General features: G+C 49.4%; 1 protein-coding gene across 1 annotated transcript; it reads right to left on the bottom strand.

The window, feature by feature from the left end:
• LOC149281885 (ATP-dependent RNA helicase with zinc finger domain-like) lies at positions 1 to 21,063 on the bottom strand. The gene is made up of 30 exons (XM_089498861.1): positions 20,854 to 21,063; positions 20,509 to 20,545; positions 20,055 to 20,179; positions 19,613 to 19,669; positions 19,233 to 19,284; positions 18,607 to 18,682; positions 18,199 to 18,397; positions 17,848 to 17,955; positions 17,264 to 17,561; positions 16,330 to 16,597; positions 15,203 to 15,536; positions 14,656 to 14,786; positions 12,729 to 12,908; positions 12,436 to 12,537; positions 11,699 to 11,877; positions 10,878 to 10,996; positions 10,411 to 10,556; positions 9,888 to 10,035; positions 8,749 to 8,932; positions 8,192 to 8,420; positions 7,265 to 7,472; positions 6,905 to 6,953; positions 6,627 to 6,811; positions 5,505 to 5,721; positions 5,246 to 5,322; positions 4,547 to 5,075; positions 3,775 to 4,012; positions 2,979 to 3,492; positions 638 to 890; positions 1 to 341 (listed from the first exon to the last, which is right to left on the bottom strand). The coding sequence occupies exons 1-30, from the start codon at positions 21,061 to 21,063 to the stop codon at positions 1 to 3; spliced, it is 5,793 nt and encodes a 1,930-aa protein (XP_089354987.1).

Here is a 21,063-nt window from a genome sequence, read left to right as displayed (position 1 = left end):
TTATTTAAAATAGGAATAAAAGCCGTTGCTTCCTGACGAACTGCCTAAGCTAAGTTCCTGAAACAAAGACAAGGGGTCGCTATTCTTCTTTGTCTGCTCAGGAGGGGGTTTCGGCTTGGGGGGGGCCCGCAGGGCACTCGCGTAAGACATGGTGGGCTTGCTCCCGCCAGAGCTCTGCTGCACAGCGGCCGCCCCGCTGGGCTCTACAATCTGTTTGTTGGGCATTAGAGGAGGGAACTGGCCGAGGTGCTGCAGGACGTTGTAGTTGAAGGAACTCGCCAGCTGCAGGTTTTCTGCCTTCAAAAGATCGTCGGGAGGTTTTGCCATTTTTGGTGGAGCGACTGCACAAAAAAAACCACAGAAACAGAGAAAAGAGCAATATTAATCGAGGCAGCGCGGAGAGCGAGCGAGCGATGTCATGCGCACGGAGACGGGACGCACTTGGGTTAAGATAACTTTTCAGTGTCCGGATATGAGCACAAGGGACTCAAACTACGGGCTTCAGTGGCCAACCTGAAGAGACATTCTCTTAAGAGAAACCATGCGCTGCTGGGGGTCCCTGACAAACTCTGACCTGTCTCCTCTTACCCTAGCCCAGGGCTTGTCCCTTTTTGGCCATAAGGCGGCAGCATCTCACCTAACGTGTCCCTGGGTGGCAGAGGTCTGCTGGATCCATTGCATGGAATGTTCTGGTAGGAGACGGACGATGCCGCGTTGAGCCATAACTCGGGGGACAGATAGCTGAACGAGGCCTGGCCGCTGTGTTCTAGAGCTTCTTTACATTGACCGAGGTTTTCTTGACAAGCGGCTAACGCTTCTGGACCGACGTGTGCAGAACTAGCAGAGATTCTTCTTTGGTACAGCGGCCTGCCGGGCCCTCGAGGTTCATACTGGGGAAAAAGAATCGGTTTAACGATTGTAATCGCGTGTGTATGAAGACGCGGCTCATGCGTGTCCCACACCCAACCAAAAATAGCCAATACCAGCAATTTGCCATTCTAACCGGAAAAGAAACATTTCTACATGGGGTGACACGACGAAGGCCTGTTACTACTGTTAGCAGTTACTGTCCCGTCTGAAAAAAATCCTCAGAACAGAGAATTTATCCAAATTAAAATCTGCTCATTCATATCTATACTTAATAATGCAGACTAATGAAGACACGCAGCCCACGCCCAGAGATTAGCGAGGAGCGTGACTACTCACATACTCCATACGTTTATCATGTGACAGGAGAAGGGACTGGTGGCCACGAAACATACCCCAGGCCACACAGAGGAGGCTACCGGACCCTACACTGCTCATCCACACACGTGTGAAAGCCCGTCCTGTTTCACTATCCATGTTTAGAATTACTCTGTCATAATGACCTCCCCTGCCTTTTTCCTCCCCAATCCTGGGCATTCTCCTCTTGCTTTCTCGTTGAGGAAGTTACTGTACCCTATCGCCCCATGCTAGCCCCTGCAGGTGCAGGAAGGCCTGTAAACGGGGGCACGGAACGACCCAGAGACGCATGTGGCGGGCGGCTGTCGCTGGCACAGGAACACGGCTCACAGATTCTGCATTTGCTTAAAATCTGCTAAAACTTAACAATGAAATCATTACAATAAATTATACCCGCAGAGCTCGACCGCTTCTCGCAAACAGAAGGTTTTCGCAAGTTTTGGTGTTATTTACACCTTACAATAACGTTCCACCGATCTCAATCACGTCTTTAATTCAGTTTGAGGTGGATGGCACCATTATTCACTTTACACATACCGACTGCGAGAAATTAGAAGCTCTCGCACACGGCGAGGGCTACAGTCACACACAGCCCCCCTGTCACACACAGAGGGGTACAGTCACACACAGAGGGCTACAGTCACACACAGCCCCCGTCACACACAGAGGGCTACAGTCACACAGAGCCCCGTCACACACAGAGGGCTACAGTCACACAGAGCCCCGTCACACACAGAGGGCTACAGTCACACACAGAGGGCTACAGTCACACAGAGTTCCCGTCACACACAGAGGGCTACAGTCACACACAGCCCCCCTGTCACACACAGAGGGCTACAGTCACACACAGCCCCCGTCACACACAGAGGGCTACAGTCACACAGAGCCCCGTCACACACAGAGGGCTACAGTCACACAGAGTCCCGTCACACACAGAGGGCTAGTCACACACAGCCCCCCTGTCACACACAGAGGGGTACAGTCACACACAGAGGGCTACAGTCACACAGAGTCCCCGTCACACACAGAGGGCTACAGTCACACACAGCGCTACAGTCACACAGAGTCCCCGTCACACACAGCCCCCCTGTCACACACAGAGGGCTACAGTCACACACAGCCCCCCTGTCACACACAGCCCCCCTGTCACACACAGAGGGCTACAGTCACACAGAGCCCCCGTCACACACAGAGGGGTACAGTCACACACAGAGGGGTACAGTCACACAGAGCCCCCCCGTCACACACAGAGGGGTATAGTCTCACAGAGCCCCCATCACACACAGAGGGGTACAGTCACACACAGAGGGGTACAGTCACACACAGAGGGGTACAGTCACACAGAGCCCCCGTCACACACAGAGGGGTACAGTCACACAGAGCCCCCGTCACACACAGAGGGGTAGTCACACACAGCCCCCGTCACACACAGAGGGGTACAGTCACACAGAGCCCCGTCACACACAGAGGGCTACAGTCACACAGAGTCCCCGTCACACACACAGGGCTACAGTCACACACAGCCCCCCTGTCACACACAGCCCCCCTGTCACACACAGAGGGCTACAGTCACACAGAGCGGTAAAGTCAAACAGAGCCCCCCCCCCTGTCACATCTCAGTGGACCCCGTATTCAGAACACCCCTTTTATCGCATAAGACACAGAAATGCTGAATCAGACAAAATGACACAAAAAACCCTTCTGAAGCTCCAGAACAGGCTGTCCCCAGCCCCCCCAGACCTGCGGCCCTTTACCTCTTCTAAGCCATGGAGTGAAGAGGTGGACACTGCTCTCGATGATGGAGGTTGAAATGTTTCCTGACCGGCGACCTGCTGATGGTTTTGCAGTTGGTGTATGAACGCGGCGTTCGGTGGCGGTCTGTGCTGAAGAGGGGTCATCCCGTAGTGAAAACCTTGGCCCATTATGGGATTTTGCTGTAAGTTAGCGTATGTCCATGATCCGTCGTGCTGCAGGTATTTGAGGGGTGGTGGAGTCAGGTGTCCGGAGGGCATAGGGTAAGGGGCATTGTACATTTGGGCTACATGCTGGGGAAACGCTGGGTTGCCGCTCATCTCCATGTCTCGGCTGTTCTCGCTGAAGTTTGGGAAGTGACCGCTGTGGTTGGAGGAAGGAGACGCCAGCGCTGGTGGGCTTCTGTTTTGGACCTGCCGATACTGTAACAGTCTTGACTGCGGAGGAGGCATTTCCGAGAGCTCCCTGTTCTCACTGTGATCGTGCTGGGAAATTTCACGTAAAAACTCCTGGAACCTGAGATTGGAGCGAGAAGGGTATGAAGAAAACCTGGACCATTACTCAGTGCAGTAACACTTCGTTCTGTACTGGGACCACAGGGACAGAAACCATTAACGGACGCAAAGAGGAGATTTTAACGAACAGAAATATTCCAGCGACCGGGCTGTTGGCCAACAAAACGTAAATCTCTCCTACAGCAACCTTAACTTGGTGAAGGCGCTGACCGCCATGCCCGGCCAGAGCTGCTCCGAAGAGCTCCTGCTGACGGACACAACGTGACCAGAAGGAGCTTCCTACCTGGAATAGGCTGCCTCGGACTCCTCCTCGGGATTGTTGGGGAGCCTCCAGCTGGGCCGGAGTAACGGCTGTGGGGGGATTCCCATTGCTTGTTGGGGGAGATGCTGCAGGTGAGGATGAGGATGGTGAGGAAAGGGGATGTTGCCGTGGCTGAGGAAGGCGTTGTGTTCGTTCCACTGTTGTAACCTCGTCTGCTGCTGCCGTAAGGTTTCCAGGGCTATGTTGCCATGTAAGCGATCTGCGGGTGCGGAGACACACAGACTGATACTAACACTGCAACGGCCAGCATAAGGCATGCACGTGACCGGCTCATGTCCTCTAATCAGGCATCCCCTTTTCTTGTGGAGCTGAAATGTAAGACCCTTCAAAGCTCCAAAACAGAGGATTTTTATCCCTGCGGGGGGATTGGGGGGGTAACTATTAGCCCTTATGCTTTAGTGCCACCGAGCTGTAAGCCTCGTCTGAAGAACCGGTACGGATTTGTCAGTGTCTTAGCCTTTTGGAAAGTTCGAGGCTATATCCCTACTGGTAAAAAGCTTTGTGATTACGATTGATACCCGGCCTCTGCCACCCAGCATCGCACCCCGCGCATGCGGCTCTAGCATTACAATAACCTGCAACCCGCGCTGCAACGCATTACCCGACATCTCAATTACAGACAGGACAGCAAAAGTAATGGTGAACACAGGCCCAAGAATGACACGAGTGGCTTGACGCGCTCTGTGACACGGATTACACATGTTAAAGCGGTACAAAGATGCATTGCACTCACCCAACGTCTCCCCAGCACCCATCGTTTGAGGGCCGTCTTCAATGAAATTGTTCATATGCGAGGACAATAAAGGGTTGTGTTGGGCAACAGACCGAAGCGGGTTGTTAACCTCTTGAAGCATAGGCGGTGGGGGTGGTGGAGGCTCGGGAATCATGCCTTCTGTGCTGGGGGAATGAGGCCGGTGAGGAATGGGGCTGTTGAAGAAGGAGTGGTTGGGACTGGGCTGGAAGGCTGGGGAGAGCTGGGAGGCTGGGGGCGGCTGCGGGACCACCTGCCCTTGCTGAGGAGGTATTTGATTTTGCAGTTCAGACAAATGGTTCTGCTGTTGCAAAGCATACGGCGGCCTTTGTAACTGGGACAGGTGTTGGTAGTGACGGTTCGGCACAGGGTACTGGGGTTGCGGAGGAGTGAGGTGGATGTTCAGATGTCTCTGGTTTGGATTATCTTTCCGGTGAAATTTGGGATTGAGAAAACCAGCATTAGCTCGGGATTCTGGGCTTCTGGTCTGTGCGTTTGGGTCCAAATCCGCCTACGAAAAATGAAAGCGACACATGATGTTAAACGGAAAGGGACAGATCAGCTCTGGGGACTTCAGGGACGACGACGCTGAACGGCTCTAACTTCACATTAATGAGGGCTGGTGGACGCTTCTGGTTAGTAGAGCATGGTGTAGCCCAGCAGAGAACAATGTGCCGTCACCTGTTTACACTCCGCAGGTTTCTTCTCCGGCGTCCGAAGCTTATTCAAATCTGCGGCGGGATTGTGTTCACTTTTACCTGAAACATTAGCAGGAGATGAGTGTGAGAAGAAACCGGTTCCCGAGGGCAATAACCGCATTTCACGCCCTCGCTTTCTAAAGCAGCACAAACTCGCGCGTAAAATCCCGCTGCTTAGCAATCCGCAGCCACACATTTCATGCCTGCACCGGGTCAGACCCAGAACCAGAGACAACACCCACCGTTCCTGCTTTGTTCGTGCGGCTCCTTGTCGGACAGCGGGGTAGGTGGCTGGGTCTGCTGCTGGCCCACGTTAACAGGAGAGTGATGCCCGAGCCCGAAAGGGATGGGAGATCCGCGGCCATGCGCCTGCAGGAGGTTCATGTTGTATGCCATAGCCGGGTGGGTCATGAGACGTGGATCCACTGAAAACCTACTCTGGTAGCCTGGCCACGGCACCTAAAAATCAATAAGTCACGAAACCTTTATAACAGACCCTCGAGGATGAGAAACATGGACTGCCCAGCCAGTGCCCGCTGGCTACTGGGAAATGGACATCACAACCCAAGAGAAAATGGAAATTCCATCCCGAGAAGAGCCCTCTGAGGTCCCAAGAGCTTCTCTCCAAATAAAAGGTATAAACTTTGACTAAAGACTAAGCACCGAGCTCCGGTTGGGAATGGGGGGCATTTTGGAATATGGAATGGAGGAGAACGTGACAAAAGGTAATTTGCGAAGATAAAAACCTCTGCCAGTTCCGTTTCTAATCGGAAGCGTTATTGTGCAGCTCACGGGGCCGACTCGGACATCTCCTGCTCAGCGTTCTGCTGAGGTGTATATAATGCAATTGTGTTCTTATGCATTTTTTGCTCTATTAATCACATCTAAGCCACGGAACAAACAGCCGCTAATATCAGCTAAACGCGGCGATTACAAGCCAGTGAGAATCACAAGACAGGAGGAAGCGTTTCAAACAAAAGAGAGATCATTTTTTAAACATTGTGCACGAAGAGGTTTGGTCGTTTCCAACGTTCGGCGGTGCCGGGTATGAGGCAAGCGTTTCTCTGGTCCCCAGAGATGCGCATGGTGCTCCAGAAACATCACAAAGTGCTAAAAACGGCAAGTATTGTCTCCACTCCTCACCGGGAGCGCAGAAAATCGGCCGGAAAGGACCAACACTCGGTGTACGGGGCAGGTGCACCCTGCAGCACACATTTACTGCGCCGCTGCTTATTAATGCTAAAGACAAAGGCAGTCTGATCTGCCGGCAGATTCTATGCTGCTAGTTGGCACAGAGCTGTGCACAAAGGCCACCAGCCGACCACGTCAGTCAGCAGGACAGCAGACCTGATTCGTGTACTCACAGGTAAAGGCACAGACATGACCATGTTGCCCCCGTAGACGGCTGGTACGTAGAGGATGCTGGTGCCGGTGTGGGGGTCTATCCTCTGCACAGGGCTCGGCGATTTGCCCATGTTGGTGTGTGGCCCCAGGGGTGGGGTGTAAGCCCGGATAGGGTTACCGATGAGAACAGACGGGTTGGGCTGAACTGCAAGCAATAAAACAGACGCGTGAGAAGGATGGACATCACCGGCATTAACAAAGCCACGCGTGTGCGTGTCTTATCGAGTTGGTGGCTTACCTAGGCCATCCCCTTGGAAGTGGTCGGACTGATTGTGATGACCCTTCCCCTAGAGAGAAACATCATTAAAAATACCTTTCAAAAAGAAACATGCATTTTCTTGCATTTTATAATGGCTGAATTGTTATATATAAAAACTAGGTACCGATTGGCACAGGGGCCACACCGCACTCCACATACTGCTCTGGCACAGGGGCCACACCGCACTCCACAGAGTGCTCTGGCACAGGGGCCACACCGCACTCCACAGAGTGCTCTGGCACAGGGGCCACACCGCACTCCACAGAGTGCTCTGGCACAGGGGCCACACCGCACTCCACAGAGTGCTCTGGCACAGGGGCCACAGATTCGGAGCCTCACCTTTGGAGGAGACGACTGCTGCTGCTTGGAGCCGCTCCCCGAGTGCTGCTGTCTCAATGCTCGGGGAATAAATTCGGGAGCTAATGGGTTGAGCACATATGTTTTCTTTAACTCCAAGGCCTCCAGCTGAGATTTGATCTGTTCAAATGTGATCCCATGAAGGCTTTTATTCTCATGGCAAATTGCGATGAATTGCTCCCAAAACTTCCTGCAATTAAAAGTCCAAAATATCAACGAATTTTAGGGGTTATACTTTTGTAGATAAGGTTCCCTTGCGTTTTGGCGGGAGGGAGGTACAGCTTGGCTGGGGGGCCGCGCTTGCCGAGCCCCCCCATTATGTTTAAAATTGGCCATGCGCGTTTGCCCGTTCATTAAAAAAGAAAATCCATTTTATTTCTATTCCATATTACAGCCGCCAGCAATATAATTACGCATTAAGTGTTATTTGCATTATTTAAAAGAACATAAACAAAAAGCATCTGCGAAAGACTAATTCTTTAATATCGGCCAATGAGGGTCTCACCGAGTACATCTAAAACACGTAGCCTGGTGGCAGGGGGCCGAGTGGCCCAGGGGCGTTGCATGGGCCTCCTTCCCAAACACAAGTCTGAATGTGCTATATCAGCAACTAAATATTCCTGCACGGGCTCCTCGCTTATCCCTCGCTCTACCCGTTCTGTTTGGTTTAAAGCCAATTGACGAATTACCAAACAATGAGGGATAGCCACGGCTCGTGCAAAATTAATAAAACGCATAACACGCCTGGTGGAGGGATTGCCTCAACGGAGTTGAAGCGATTTGGCAGAGATCTGACGCTCCCAAGCAGCATCACAGGGAGGATAATGAGACGTTTGCATGGGGTCGTTTCAAAGCGACCCGGATTCTCTAACCCCACTCTCGCCCCGCGCTTCTGCGAAGATCTCCTACCTGCATCTTCCAATAGAGCACAGAGCGATTGGATCACCAACCACGGCTACCAGGGACTGGGCCCGAGTGATGGCCGTGTTAAGGAGTTTGTAGTTGGAGAGGAAGCCGTAGTCCAGATCTTCCGTCGAGTCCTCCAGGAGCTGCTCCTTCCTTTTAATGGGGGTTTGCTTATGTTTGCATGTGTGCCGGGTTCGCACCGTGCTGAGAAACAGAACCCGGAACTGTTTCCCTGGAAAGAGAGAACATTCCAGAAACCGTTATAACAAAGAAACCATTCATGGTTCACCCCACACCAAAAGGAAACACCGGTACCTAATGGGGCATGCAGAATAAAGGGGGTCACACTTAGGAGAGAATAGCGGGCTAAGCGACAGGCAAGCAGACAAGGCAGCGGGGAAATCAATAAAAACACAGCCCCTCGCAAGTGAAAATTCTGCTATTCTATACGAAAAGCCTGCGTCCTCCCCCGCTCCGCTTTTCCCACATATATGAAGCGTTCGTCCCGAACACGCGAGCGCCGGCTGCCCATAACCCGTGCCGGTACCGGCTGCCCTTACCCTGAACATTTAACACTCTTTCCACGCTGACTTCCGAAAGACGCTTCTTCCTCAGCTCAGCCCGAATCCTGAACACCTGATCAGCATATGGAGTAACCACCCCGATACTGCCGTCATCCAGCTTGCCCCACGCCACGGGCCACTTCCGCCTCAACTCCTCCACACGTTCCACGACTTCAAACACCTAACAAATAAAAGGCGTGCGTTGGTGTCTCGGGTTCTTATAGCTCTTAGATTCAGCTCCGGATTAAGAAGGAAAAAAAGCTCCACATTAATACCAACCGGATCACTTTAAATAATCTAAAATAATAAGTCTCTGTTGCTCACGGTGATGACCCCCCATTTAGGTATTCTTGACAGTCTAAGGATTCGTGTCTTTAAGTTAAACGCCATCATTATAAAGTAATAAGTCTCGGTTCCCGATCGCAGTCTCATTGATAAATCGGGAAGCTTTGTGCCGTGGAAGCAATTTGTCTCCATTACCAAATCCCAGCAGCAGAGGTAAGCCAGCAGCAGAGGTAAGTAAACGCGTTACATATAGTCTCTCCCGGGCTCGGCACGCACCGGCCGAACGTCATTCAATACCTTAACCTGCGGTCAATAAAACCGCAAATCTCATTGGTTTGATGATGCAGAAAATGTCAGGAGAGACCCTCAGAACGATTACACGGAACGGAATGAACTCTCACTATGATGGAGAGAATGGTTAGACAGAACCAGAGCCGCACGCACCGTATATAACTCGCCAGACGGCTCTGCGGACGCTGCCTTATCCTCTAAAGGGAGCTGATGGATGAAGGACAGGCAGGACATCTGGCCCTGAGGTGCGGGAACGGCCGACTATTATTTGGACGCCAAGCGCCAGGCCTCCGTTGGCCTATATCTCTATGAAGTTAAATCTCTAAAAAGGAAGTCTAAATAACCGTAGCCTTGGCGGGCTCCTCCGGGCTCCCGTATGAACGAGATAGGATAACATGGGGGGGCGCTATCTGAGTGACAGTAACTACACTGTGATTAATGATCCTTTGGGTGTAAAACAAAGGCTTGTGTGTGCGCAAAACAAATACATTTAATTACATGCCCTTCATCACTGTCACAGCTGCAGAGATCCCTTAGTAATGTGACAGATGAGCCAGTACCTCGGCATTGTTGTAAAACGCGGTGCTGTTCTTCTCTTGAACGTCCTCGCCACGCGCCGTAAAAAATGTCAGGGGGTAGAAATCCTTGTGGGCTGGCTGCTTCCCGCTAGCCATCAGCTTGCCTTCATAAAACAACTCAGAAGTATAGCTGAGGGCAAAAAAGAAAGATGCAACATTATTCCACATAATGTATAGTTCAATCAGCGAGCCGGCCCCCTACAATGTATAGTTCAATCAGCAAGCGTTAAAGCTCACAGACGTTTAGCTGTCACACACTTTACTCTCCGGTGATTTATGGTGTACAGATGTATGATAAAGAACACTTTCGAGTCCCGTCCACTTATGACACCGGATGTGAATGCCCCCAGAGGGATGGTTCTACATCTAAGGAGTAACCAACAGCCCCAACCTCCACGCCAGACAAGCTGCCAACCTGCAGGGGCGAGGAGCCGGAAGAATACCTCGTATTAGAGGCTCTAAAAGGCTGCGGAGGAGAGCACGGGGGGCACGATTTCACACCTACTTGATGATTGCTTCGTGGGAGCGATAGTTTTCACACAGCAGAATCCGGCAGGGGAAGTCCACCGGGTAATGCTCGTACAGCCGGTCCAACAGAGACACGTGAAGGTTTCGCTCTCTGGCAAACTCACTGTATACAAAGGGGCTGAGCTGGAAGACAGAAAGGCTGCTGTTAACAGGGCAACACGCGGGGTTTCCTTATCTACTAACCCAGGGACTAACTAGGAGGCTGGGGTCTAGTCAGTAGGTAGTCCGCCGATATATTCCTGGACACGCTATTCTGTGTATGCGTAAATATGGTAGCAAAACAATAAAGTGAGGTCAGAGCTGGCTGTGCCATGATAAGAGGACAAGAAAAGAGACATGCGGGTGCATTACTCCACGCTGCAGAACGCTCCATTAGTTGCTGAAGGAGTTTTTCCCCCATGACAGCAGCCCTTTAAGCGGTGAATAGAAGGTCACGGTCCGTACCTGCATGTGGTCTCCGGCCAGCACCACCCTGGTGTGCTTGTTTGCCAGAGCGAGAGGCATGATGGTCTCACACTCCATGGCCTGCGCAGCTTCATCCAGCAAGATGTGAGTAAAAAAACCTGCAGAAAGAAGACACAGGGGGGCCTGAAACAGACGAAGCGGATCCCCTCCATAGGAGGCGTATGTACCCACAATGCACTCTTCCAAACCCCTCCACGACTTCTAAGATCAGAAACATGACAGACACAGTGATTGAGTCTTTCATTAAACGACAGGAGGCGTCTCGGGCCGGATAATGAGCTTTAAATGAACAAACCTCACACATCATTCACGCAGGATCAATGGCAAACACTGTGCACACCAATACACGGGGCTTTTAGCGCGCGTCTTCTACACGCAGGCCCCAGGGGGCCACGTAACCCATGATTAAACCAATTCAGCATTCTGCACGCCAACGATACTGACAGACCATAAAGGGGTCTAAACCGACCGCAGATGGGAGATCCTGACATCAATAACATCATTTTTCCTTCCATACAAGGTTCAAAGTGCTTTTCAATCACAAGTTACAAATAAAAATAGAGAACGGGGCTGATTTAACCCAATCCCTCAATTGACAAAAATGTTCAATTTATTTTGAAAATTATCCAGAGAGGGTTCCGGAACATTGATGCCGCGTCGCGTCTGATTTTGGGGACTGCCGGTGGATTTAACGAATGCATGGACACAAGGAGTTCAGGGAGCAGACGCCGTCGCCATGCAGAGCTTAAAGGGTAAGGACAGGCCAGAGATCCGTAACAGAGCGAAGCGGTGCATCTTACCAGGCTCCAGGTCCAGTTGACAAAGATACTGAGAAGTGCTAAGGGTAACCACTATAACACGATGTCGCAATATGTCCTCCTTCTGGGGCATCTGGAAGGTGGCATGTGTGCTGGAGATCAGACAGTACTGATGGACCACCGGATGGACAGTCTTCACCCAGCGATTTCTGAAATATACCCTGAGGACACACGCACAAACCAAATCACAGGAAGAATGCAGACCTGAAAACACGGGAAACACACACACACAAACACACACACACACACCTCCATCAAAGGGGGGAAAAGCACCTGCCCACTCAGCTACTATTGCGACAAGACATTCATACAGCAATAAGAGGTGAAGACAAAGACAGAACGTAAGCCCTGCTCTTCCTACCCTTTAGCTAACCGTGGTTGGCGTCTCTGCAATTATTAGAGTCCCAAGATTTCCCAGCCAGCTGGGAATTAATCACACATGCAGCGAGGGAGCAGAGTTACACGCAGTCCCCACACGCCCCGGCACACAAGTCCCCGCGCATTCTTACAGCTCATAAACGCATTTAAATTCACCGTCCGTTTTATTGTGTTGTAAGTGAATATTTTGGATGTTGGGGGTTTGCCCCATCGTCCAGAAGTAACGCCGTGTATCGGGGTGCAGAGGCTTCATGAGATACCTGGTTACGTTTATTTCTGTTACGCGTGGATACAGAGACGCACACAGAGCACACAATCGGTCAGGACATTTCTTTGGGTACCTGAGTGGTCTGGCCTGGGGGTTTCCCGTTTCTACATAGGGGTGTAAATAGTCCTTTATGTAGAGGTCAGCGGCGCTGTTAGAATGGGTGCAGATGAGGACCCTGTCGGCGAAAAATACAGGTCAGCAAACTCTTATACACAGATAGGACATAAACCCAGAGGCGACAGACGGGAGGCTGCTGGGAGCATCACAATCTGGATGGACAACAACAACCAAATACGACCTGCAAATTCCCCAAGAACAAGCGGAGTCTAGTGAACCGAGGAGGCTCTACTTTCCGTTACAGTTTACCGGGTGTCTTGTTGTTTAAGGATGTGCTTCACGGCCTGAGCTAAAGTGAACGTCTTCCCGGTCCCATAAGGGCCAATGATGAGGACAGGAGGCAGCTGTATGGAGAGAGGTGTGGTGATGGCCAGGATGGCTTCCTTCTGCTTTGCGTTTAACCGTGGGTCCAAAAGCTCATCCCATTGCCTGCGATTCAAAGATAAAAAAGGGCCGTATTAGTAAAAATAATTAACTGATAAGGTTCAGCGACATATTTATTCCAAAGATATCCAAATGATAAAACGCAACACCCAATCCTCACAGTAACTCGAGGCGCTGTGAATCAAAGATTTTAATGTCCAAGATAAATTGCTATTTCAAGAAACAGTTAAGTGAAACATTTTTAGCTCCATTGTACAAAACAACCCCCTTTTCTCTTTATTCGCCTCACAAGCTGCAGAACTGACGTGAAAACACTGTTTGCCGATACCAATGTTTCTCAATCATAATGGAGGATGGCAGGAGCGCCGTCCTCTTTGTTCTGTTTGAAACACGACTCAATCAAAAGAGCTGAAGCCATTAATGTTATCACAGGCCATTGTGGAGATAGCAGCGTTATCTTGCCAAAGATGTTTAACAAGAGAGAAAAGTCAATCAAGGTTCTGCAAACAAAGCGCTGCTCTGCCGGATCTTCCATCCAAAAGTCTTCTGCCGCTGCCAGAAACAGATCGCTTCCCTGACAGTCGTTTGGAGACCGGGATACACTATATGGCCAAAAGTATTGGGTATGAGTAGAGAAAACGAAGTGCCTCAAACTTCCCCCATGTTTCAAAAAAGTGAATCATTTGAAATAAAATGTGACTTATGGGCAGGCCCGTACTGGGACAAAAAATAGGCCCGGGCATTTAAGACTGAGCAGCCCATTTTTATTTATTTTTAAAGCCCACCCTTCATGTACCATCTTTGCATTTCCCCAAATCACTTAAACATTCATGATAGACACAAACACTTACTCACTCATTCACACAAATCAATAACACATACTCATTAATGCAGTCTCACAAATCATTCAAGCAATTCATCCACACATGAATTCATTAATTCTCATACGCATTCACACAATTCATCCACACATTTATTCATTCATTCTCATACGCATTCACACTACCCCCTCTCCCCATCCCCTTCTTATCTGCCCCTTCTAACTATGTTCCCCCTTATCACTATGTACCCCCTCTATCTCCCCCCTCTCACTGCACCCCCCTCCCTTACCCTACTTACCTTGTTGCCGTTGTAAGCAGCAACTGCGACCGGGTCCGCCACTCTAGGAGGCCGGGCAGCCCCCACCAGGACCGGCCTTAGGGGTGCGCGGCCGCACAGGGCTTAAATTAAAACATCGGGGTTTTTGTTTTTTTAACATGAAGGATGTTTTTTTAACATGAAGGATGTTAAATAAAGTAAACAAAAAAACCCCCGATGTTTTAATTTAAGCCGTGTGCGGCCGCGCACCCCTAAGGCCGGCCCTGGTGGGGGTTGCCCGGCCTCCTAGAGAGGCGGACTCGGTCACAGTTGCTGCGGGCTTAAGGGGCAGGTGCCCCTTATGCCCTGCGTTAATGCGGCCGCATAGGCCCAGTCAGTCCGGTCCTGACTGAGCCTATTTTAAGGTAGGTGCCTGGAGCTGCAGCTCCATCAGCCCCTACGTCAATCCGGCCCTGGGCCGCCTGGCCCACCGGGAAAATGGCCGGTGTGCCCGATGGCCAGTCCGGGCCTGCTTATGGGATAAAATACAGCAACTTACCACACGTGAACAGAGAGATAAAAATCAAACTTTTTCATAAAGAAATGAATGGATTACTGCCCTGCACTGACTGATTCTGATTCAAGCATCCAGCTGCTCGGAACAGCTGAAAGCCTCGAGAGTGCCAGCTCACAGGGCAAGCGGCAGAAGCAGTACCTGTTAGGGCTCCATGGGATGGGGGGCGTCGTGCTCAGGTCTGGGAATAAGATATTGTTGTCTTTGATTCTGTCCAGCGCGTAGTGCATTTCACACAAAGGCTGCCGGTTCAGCTGGAACTGAAGCTCCACCTGTAAAATGACACATAAGGACCGCACGGTGAATCCCCCGGGAAGCGTATCACGCGTAATCATTTTCACTGATTATGGTAACCATTAATCAGGCAGCAGACCGATCCTTTAATAAAGGGTACAGATTACGGTTGTCAGAGATGCTCGAAAAGAAGTTCCTGAAGGGTTAGTGGGGATTAGCAGAAGTAAGAAGCGAATCCCATAAGGCAGTTAGAGGAAATCAATAGACGCATCCGTTTTACTGGGATCGCACCCCCTACGACAATGTCTCCCCCCAGGCCATTCCCTGTCACAAGATGCTCAGCAGCCGGTACAACGCAGGGAGAGGAGAATTCTCCCGCAGCCTCCATACACTCCTTTCCCAAATTGTCCTGTATGATGTATATGTCCGCTCGGCCCCCCCTCCTGCGACACACCTGCATTTCACGGTCAGCACGGAGCCGAAGTTCCTCGCAGCAATCACGACATATTCTCAGGAAGATGTAGTCCTTTGTTTTCTCTTCTATAAGCGCTTCGTATACCTTCTCTTTGGTGCCCTGACTCTGGGCAGATTTCTCTTTTGCGACGGGCAATAAATAAACAGCGTTAACTTTGGTCATCACCAGCCTCCCGGCCAAAGTGTCTTCAGAGAGCGTCTCTGTGAGTTTAAAGCGCCCAAAGAGCTGCCCGTTCTGGGCATACTTTGCCCCCGCAGATACTCCGGTCAGCATGAAGCTGGCCACCAGCTGAAGCTGTACTTTGATGTTGAATCTAAAACACAGTACATAGGAAATGTTTATATTGTGTGGGTTACCCACACAGTAAAAATTAACACAACTTCTGGGAAAAAACATACATCAGCCAATGTATTTTAATTAGAAAAATGATTTTCTGAAAATGGAACCGTTGAGTCATTTAAAGTCTGAAATATGGCTGTTTATCCTTAAAGATGCAAAACCGCCCGTGATAAAGTGCATTTTTGTGTTAGGCAGAGCTTGACGGCTCCCACGAGAGTCTAATTCCCAAACAATTCTAAAACAAGCTACAATTGCGCCCTCCAGTGGCCAGGTCTGAAATCAACAGACAACTTGTGCTGACTTTCCATAAAGCACCATTAATACTACAAGACATTATTATTATTATTATCTTTTATTTATATAGCGCCAACAATTTACGCAGCGCTTAATACAATACATAAGTTCAAGGGATATGACAAGACGAGAATTGACAGACTAAGACAAACCGATACATTAGGTGGAGAGAGCCCTGCACGCAAGCTTACAATCTAGAGACATCAGGGTAATGGGAGCAAGAGCGTTATAACCACAGCATTAAGTGCCAGGGCCCTAACAAAATACCCAGGAGGTGAGGTGGGGTATATATATATATATATACACACACATATATATATATATATATATATATATATATATATATATATATATATACACACATATACACACATTCACACACACACACACAGGACTGTCACTGTATTATACCCTACGCCAGACTATTACTGCACCATATACCGTATTACATCCTATGCACACTGGACACTTACTTGCTCACTTCCTTATATTGTGCGATCTCCTCAATGTACAGCAGGTCATGTAAGCGGGATTGATAGTTGCCCTTGGTGAGAGACTTATCCAGGACAGACTGCGTAAAAAGCTGATCGGCAGACAGGGGAATCTGGTATCGGCTTAGAAGGCTCCTCTCCAATTCAGTAGTTTCATTAGGTTCGAATTCTACAATGGTTTTAGACATGGAGTCCCAGCGCTTGGCAGTCGTTAGCAGCTGCTGTCGAGCGTGCATCAAGTATTCAAGGTCTGTGCAGCAATGGGACAAAAACACAGGAGAATCACAAATCACTATATTGAATAAAAGATCAATTAGGAACACTACACAAGAAAATTTGCCCCGGCAGGAGCTATCTATACTGTTACCCTTAATGTAAGGCCGGTTATTACCCAGAATCCTGATGGCGACAGACAATACAGCCCAATAGAGCACACCAAAATAATCTACAGACACCCTCCTTCCAACATACAATACGCTGCCCAACAGTAAAATCAAAGAGGTGAGTTGTCATCATTGAAATATAATTATGCAGTTATATCAGTTACTACCACGGGCTAGAAGGCCTGATTCCCCGAGGGAGACTGAACTGCGAAACTTGCAGAACTTCATCAGCAACCCGAGACTTGGCAAAGAAAATGACTGCAAACACGTGGTTTTTGAAGGAATTATCCCAAATCGGAGAGAGGGCAAAGCCACACGGGTGCAGCTCTGTGCCCACACGGGTGCAGACTGCGAGAACAAAATCGAAGGGACTTTGAAAGATTAAAATCACAAAAGGCGAGATAAACTCTTGTAAATAACAGAAGCCTGTAGTGGGTGTTCGATCAAGGTGGTGGTGCAGATGGTTGGTTACAAAGATCTGTATCCCAGGGAGGTGTTGGATGTGTTTTACCACGCCGGGCATCTCCACATACCTTCAGTTGAAGCAGCATCCACCATTATTCTCTGCATTAACACCGGCTCCACGCCAAAGTCAAACACCACAGTTTGTCGGAAGGTTCCGAATATCTCTGTGTTAAATGCGATCAGCACCTTGTACACACAAAGGTCGATTCCGTTCTGCACCGTCTTCTCTCCCACCCATTCCTGACAACTTTCCGATACTTCCAGCGACACTTGCGTGGTTCCATCTCCAGCCGATATAGCAACTATACTGAAATGAGGTCTGTGTGCATCGTACAGCAACGCCACGCGGTGTAGGATCTTTGCAGGCTGGGGGACAAGTAAAATATGGCAAGTCAGCACGTTAAAATTACTTTTATTTTACTTCTGTCATTTAACGTTTAAAAATTCCCACCCCAAGTCTATGGACAACGAGCACAAACTCAACCGGTAAACAGCTTGGGAACTGCTAGCCATTTGAACAGAGATGTGTCGTGGAAAGTTTAAAGTGAACATGTCTGGAAGCGACTCCAAAAGGCTATAAATATAAAGATGGGCTAGAAGAGGAGGACACTGTGATTAAATATGTCGCTCCCCAGAAGCAGACAGTACGTACCTTACAGGTGAGAAGGAAGGCCCACATCTGATGGGATTTTTTGGTGGTAACCGTGACCGACAGCTCAGGACTGTACTCCACTCGCACTCCTTCTACACATTCGCTGAGCTGCAAAAGAAACCGAAACAGTAAGTGCCTGCTGCCAGAGGGCAACACGGACACTCTAGACACTGACACAATCCTCACAACCATAATGTTCATTTCTTTAACACACCGGCGGAAAGACTAATTCTGTTTTACTGGCAAACGCAAAAACCAGTGGGGTCCATTCATCCGAATCACCCCAACCCCTGCTCTATTTCCATTTAACCCATGAAATGCATGACCTGCCACTTTCTCAAATATCTTTACCACTTTCTCTGGGGACAAGGAATTCATCCATTTTTCGATCAGCGTTTCCATGTAGCTGCCTGAAAATTGCGTGCTCTCTTTCTGCTGCTTCAGTCGGATCAGCCGGGATGCGTATCTCTTCTGCCATTCTTCCAGTTCTTCTTGGGAATGAGCAGATGTGCACTGGGCTCCATACCGGCAGATCCCCTGCTCCAGGAACCTGAAGGAAGAGACACAGGACCAGTAGTATCTCAAGCTGGAAAACACTACTGGAGCAAACAGACATCCCAGGCACCCATGACCACCAAATGACTATATGTTTAAAATGTGCATTCGCAGACCATCTGCTGGTTGAGGTTGGATAGCGATAAGCCAAAGATATAAAAAAGAAAACTACACCCCGTACACCCCAGGCCACCCGCCGATTACCTTTTACATAGAGTGTATTCCTCGCTGCTTGTAACTCCTCGAGGCGGGGGGCGAAAACACCACCTGTCATGGGACCCTGCATGTGAACAGGAACTGTTCAGTATTCCACAATGTACACTTTCACCTCGTTCCCCGACGCCGCATCAACTGCTTTACCGCGGTATACTTGCCAGAAATGTTATATAATTGCAATCTTTCTTGGGGAGGAGGAGGAATCCTTCGAACTAGATTTTGTCTGTTTTTAACAACCAGCAACAAGTCTAATTTGAACCTCCAATTTCTCTCTAAGAACTCCGTTGGTCCACTTTCTACCACTATTCAACGTTCTCTCTAAAACGTCCCTCAAGCTGCCACCCTCCATCCCCCTCGTGCTCCTAGCCATTCTCCGCAGGGCCTTCTATGCCACTCCGCATATTCCCTGGGACCTCTATGTATCTCCCAAACACCTACATGTGAAGCCTGGACCCTGGCAGAAGACTCCATCAGATGCCAAATATAAGCCGATTACAGGCCAAGACTTGCACCTTACATTACTGACCAAGACTCAGACCAGACGGCTATCCAAGTCACGTTCTCTGGCAAAGGCCCTAAAGTAAAGAATTATTGATGTAGGAACAAAAGCATACCATCGTCCAGATCCTCGGCGTGGTAACCGGACCTTACAGTATTACTAGCTGCCTGCAACCACAAACAAGAAAACGGCTCACAAAGCAGAAAGGAAGACAGTTACAGCCCCCGGCGCTCCGCTTACATACCACAGATCGACAAATTATTCAAAAATACAATGAAAACAGTCTCCGAGCATTTATTCAATAATTGCAGCAAACAAAGTTTGCCTGATGCCAACAATAATTGCATTGCCACAAATTCGCCACACAGGGTATACAGGGATTACTCAACTGAATAAAATTACACAGGCCGGGGTCCTGCGGTTCCAGGAGCCACAGGCCTTGACTAGCTGGAATATAGCCTCTGCGCCGTCTTACAGACTTAAGACACAACTCACCTCAATTTCAGCGAGGAGAGTTTTTAATCTGGTCAGATCCTTTGTAACCATCCCATTCTGAGAAAGGAAAAGACAAAATGAGAATGCAGAGCATCGCACAGGCCTGGGACACAACAAAAAAACAGAGACACGCTGTAGAAAAGAAAACGGCAGGCTATCCCACCGGCCTGACACCGTTTAATAAAGCCCAATATCGTGCAAGAGTTCGGTCAGCCCAGAGAGTGCAGATCTGATGGCATGGGCCTCACACAGCTGACTGAGTCCTGACAGGTACTTCCTTACCATCCACCTCACACCAGCGGGAGAGATTAGGGAGTTACGCTAGAGTTTCTAGGGATGGACATAGCGGGGAGGATATCCTAAAAGGAGAGATCTTCTCGTGTAGGAATAATCCACATCTCATAAAGACCACTAGTTGTCGTGCCATTTGGGCACATCTTACCAGTGGTTCCCCGACAAGGGACTTGGAGAGAAGACCCAATAACGTCTGCAACTTGCCCTCCAGGTGCATACAGCAAAGCACGGCATGTACTGACCCATCCAGGCGGGTCCGGTTCGCCCCTAAAACTGAAATTGCCAAGAAGAAGGAATGCCAGAACTCAGTTGCAGCACTTTGAGACACTTCAATTCCACAGAAACATCTAAAGAGCCAAACGTCATCACTACTAAAGCCTGACCTGGGGCGTAACAGCAACAACTTAACATCTCCTAGCTGTGATGTCACACAAAAACGCAGGTATATAGGGACATATCCATGAAATGTGTAGGGCATGCAGAACATTAAACACCCCCTGCTGCAAACACTAATGCTCTTTAAGTCTCCCAGTAGGCTTCTGAAGCCCCCGGGGAAGGTCTGGCAGTAACTATATTCACGTTATATCGGGGGATTCACTCACCCAGCTTACAATCGTCATCAGCTTGGTCATAATTCTTCTACAAAAAAAATAAAATAAATATTATATTTAGAAAGATACAAAATGGTACATTTGCAGGTTCTGAGGTGTGATATTTAGCTGCTTCGGTTCTGCATGGTTTGGCAAACAAGGCCTTCCCAGCATTTCTATCAAACCATTTCATCTACTAAACCAACACAACATCCCATGCGGCTCTGCCAATGACTACGCTCTCCTCCATCAAGTGGAGGGGCTTGAAGCCCAAATGACTTTTCTACGTGCGGTAAAACCTCGCGCTCTATAAAGAGTAAGACACACATCTTTACAGCAGAATACAGATAAACTCACAAGCTGCAGAAAAGAGGCAATTCTATAAAGGAGGCTCTCGATCTTGATGCGGTTGAGGTGCGTTTGGCTGGCCTCCGGTGGGGCGGCGGCATTGTAGTGGCTGATGGACACGAGTGCCTCTGTGCAATGTGACACGGCCAATTCATACTCTTGTCTTCTGAGGGATTCACATGCTTGTTCACAGAAATTCTCCAATCTTCTGTCTGCCAT

This window comes from Sceloporus occidentalis, unplaced genomic scaffold (assembly GCF_023333645.1).
Source record: "Sceloporus occidentalis isolate IW3139 unplaced genomic scaffold, rSceOcc1.0.p SCAF_126, whole genome shotgun sequence".
Taxonomy (NCBI): domain Eukaryota; kingdom Metazoa; phylum Chordata; class Lepidosauria; order Squamata; family Phrynosomatidae; genus Sceloporus; species Sceloporus occidentalis.
The sequence above is the reverse complement of the archived record's forward strand: the minus strand, read 5'-3'. Positions and strand labels throughout refer to the sequence as shown.

Coding starts and splice junctions, on each gene's coding strand:
- LOC149281885 (XM_089498861.1), bottom strand. CDS start 21,063: ATGGCAGACAGAAGATTGGAGAATTTCTGTGAACAAGCATGTGAATCC. Junction 12,538..12,728: donor CTTAAACAACAAGACACCCG/GTAAACTGTAAC, acceptor TTTCGCCGACAG/GGTCCTCATCTGCACCCATT. Junction 5,722..6,626: donor TCATGTCTGTGCCTTTACCT/GTGAGTACACGA, acceptor ATTGATTTTTAG/GTGCCGTGGCCAGGCTACCA.